Source organism: Crocodylus porosus, unplaced genomic scaffold (assembly GCF_001723895.1).
Source record: "Crocodylus porosus isolate Cpor-Errol unplaced genomic scaffold, CroPor_comp1, whole genome shotgun sequence".
In the NCBI taxonomy this organism is placed as follows: Eukaryota; Metazoa; Chordata; order Crocodylia; family Crocodylidae; genus Crocodylus; species Crocodylus porosus.
This window is the reverse complement of record NW_017728932.1, coordinates 17,444,995-17,446,350: the sequence shown is the minus strand read 5'-3', so window position 1 is coordinate 17,446,350 and position 1,356 is coordinate 17,444,995. Positions and strand designations below refer to the sequence as shown.

The 1,356-nt window shown below is 56.7% G+C and overlaps 1 protein-coding gene across 1 annotated transcript in view; it reads right to left on the bottom strand.

Annotated features, from left to right (window-relative positions):
• Positions 1-85: 85 nt before the first annotated feature.
• TSR1 (TSR1, ribosome maturation factor) overlaps positions 86-1,356 on the bottom strand; it is a gene marked incomplete at its 5' end in the record, with an annotated part of 23,706 nt that continues 22,435 nt past the window's right edge. The window contains 3 exons of the mRNA XM_019545341.1: positions 86-398; positions 527-601; positions 961-1,101. Of these exons, the coding sequence (XP_019400886.1) occupies positions 220-398; positions 527-601; positions 961-1,101 (395 nt within the window). The remainder of the gene's footprint in view (positions 399-526; positions 602-960; positions 1,102-1,356) is intronic.

The window sequence follows — 1,356 nt, the reverse complement described above, 5'->3', positions numbered from 1 at the left end:
GAGCAAGCACAGCCTGCAAAGTCCAGAAGCTGCCACACCTGGGAACACAACAGCCACCTCACAAAAATAAGCCAAGCACTAGGACCTCTGTAGGCTGCACAATATATTTGCCATTGAAATAAATACAACGGAGGCTGCAGGAGAGGGGGAAGGCACTATGCTAACACATCCCAGCACTCAGGAGACTCCTCAGGAATCCTGGACGCAGGTTCTGAAGGGCTACTCCATGTCCACCTCTGGCACAGGGAGAGGCTCCGCATTTCTCACCCACGGCACCGGCTCTGGCACATAAGGGTCCCATGTCCACTTGGGAAAGATGCATTTGTACAGGTTCATCAGCACTGTGTCCTGGGACTTCAGCTGTCCAGCAAAGTGGCACTTCATGTGGCCAGGGGTCCCTAGGCAAAGGGAGCAAGCATGGCTGTGGGCAGCTCTCCCAGGCCAGGGAGGGGTTTGCTGGGCACGAGCGGGTCCAGCCCACACCATGGAAGGAAAGCAGAGCAACCCACCTCCAAGCTTCCCTTACCTAGTGGCTCCTTGATGTGTCCCCTGCGGCCCCATTTTGTTCTCAGTTCAACAGGCTTAAACCACAGCACATCCTCTGTAGATTGAAGACAAGATATATGCGAGACAGGCCAGGCTCATATGGCTAGCTCAAGCTGTCATCCTACAACAGCTATGTGTAGGGAGTGCACACCAGGCTTCCTGCTGCACGCTGACAATGGCTGCAGCAGGGATGGGCATGTTTAAAGTGCAAGAGCCTGCCAGGAGGCAGTGGGACGAGACTACGGGAGTGCCTGGGACATGCCAACACAAGGGGGACAGACCATCCCAACCTCTAGCCCTGCAGCACAGGGTTTCAGAGGCCCAGCTGTCTGCAGTCATGAACTGGACTTCCCTGCGGAAGCTGCAGGGCTCCTAGACACACGGACTGCCCTGCCCCACCTGTGAGTACTGTACCTCTCTTAAAGAACATGTACCGCACAACCGCCATCTTGCTGAAAATTTTGAGGGGATGACCGCTAAGCACCAGCCTCTTGATGATGAGCCTGTCTGGGTCCACTGTCAGCAACGAGCCTGTGGCCAGGAGGTCGTGCATTCCTGCCCCAGGCAGAGATGTTAGACAATCTACCACTCAAGGGGCTCAGCCCACCCCCACCCCCACGCCACAACCAAGGGGATAGGTTGCTAGGGCCACCAATCCAGGGAGCAGGTGAGTTCACCCTCCTGGACAGAGGCTGCAGTGCAGGGAGGACCTACAGCAATGCCAGAACTGGACCCTGGCTCCATCCATCCAGACAGCAGCACCCTGTGTCAGCTCCGCCCCTCAAGCAACCAGACACCCGACTGCAGGAA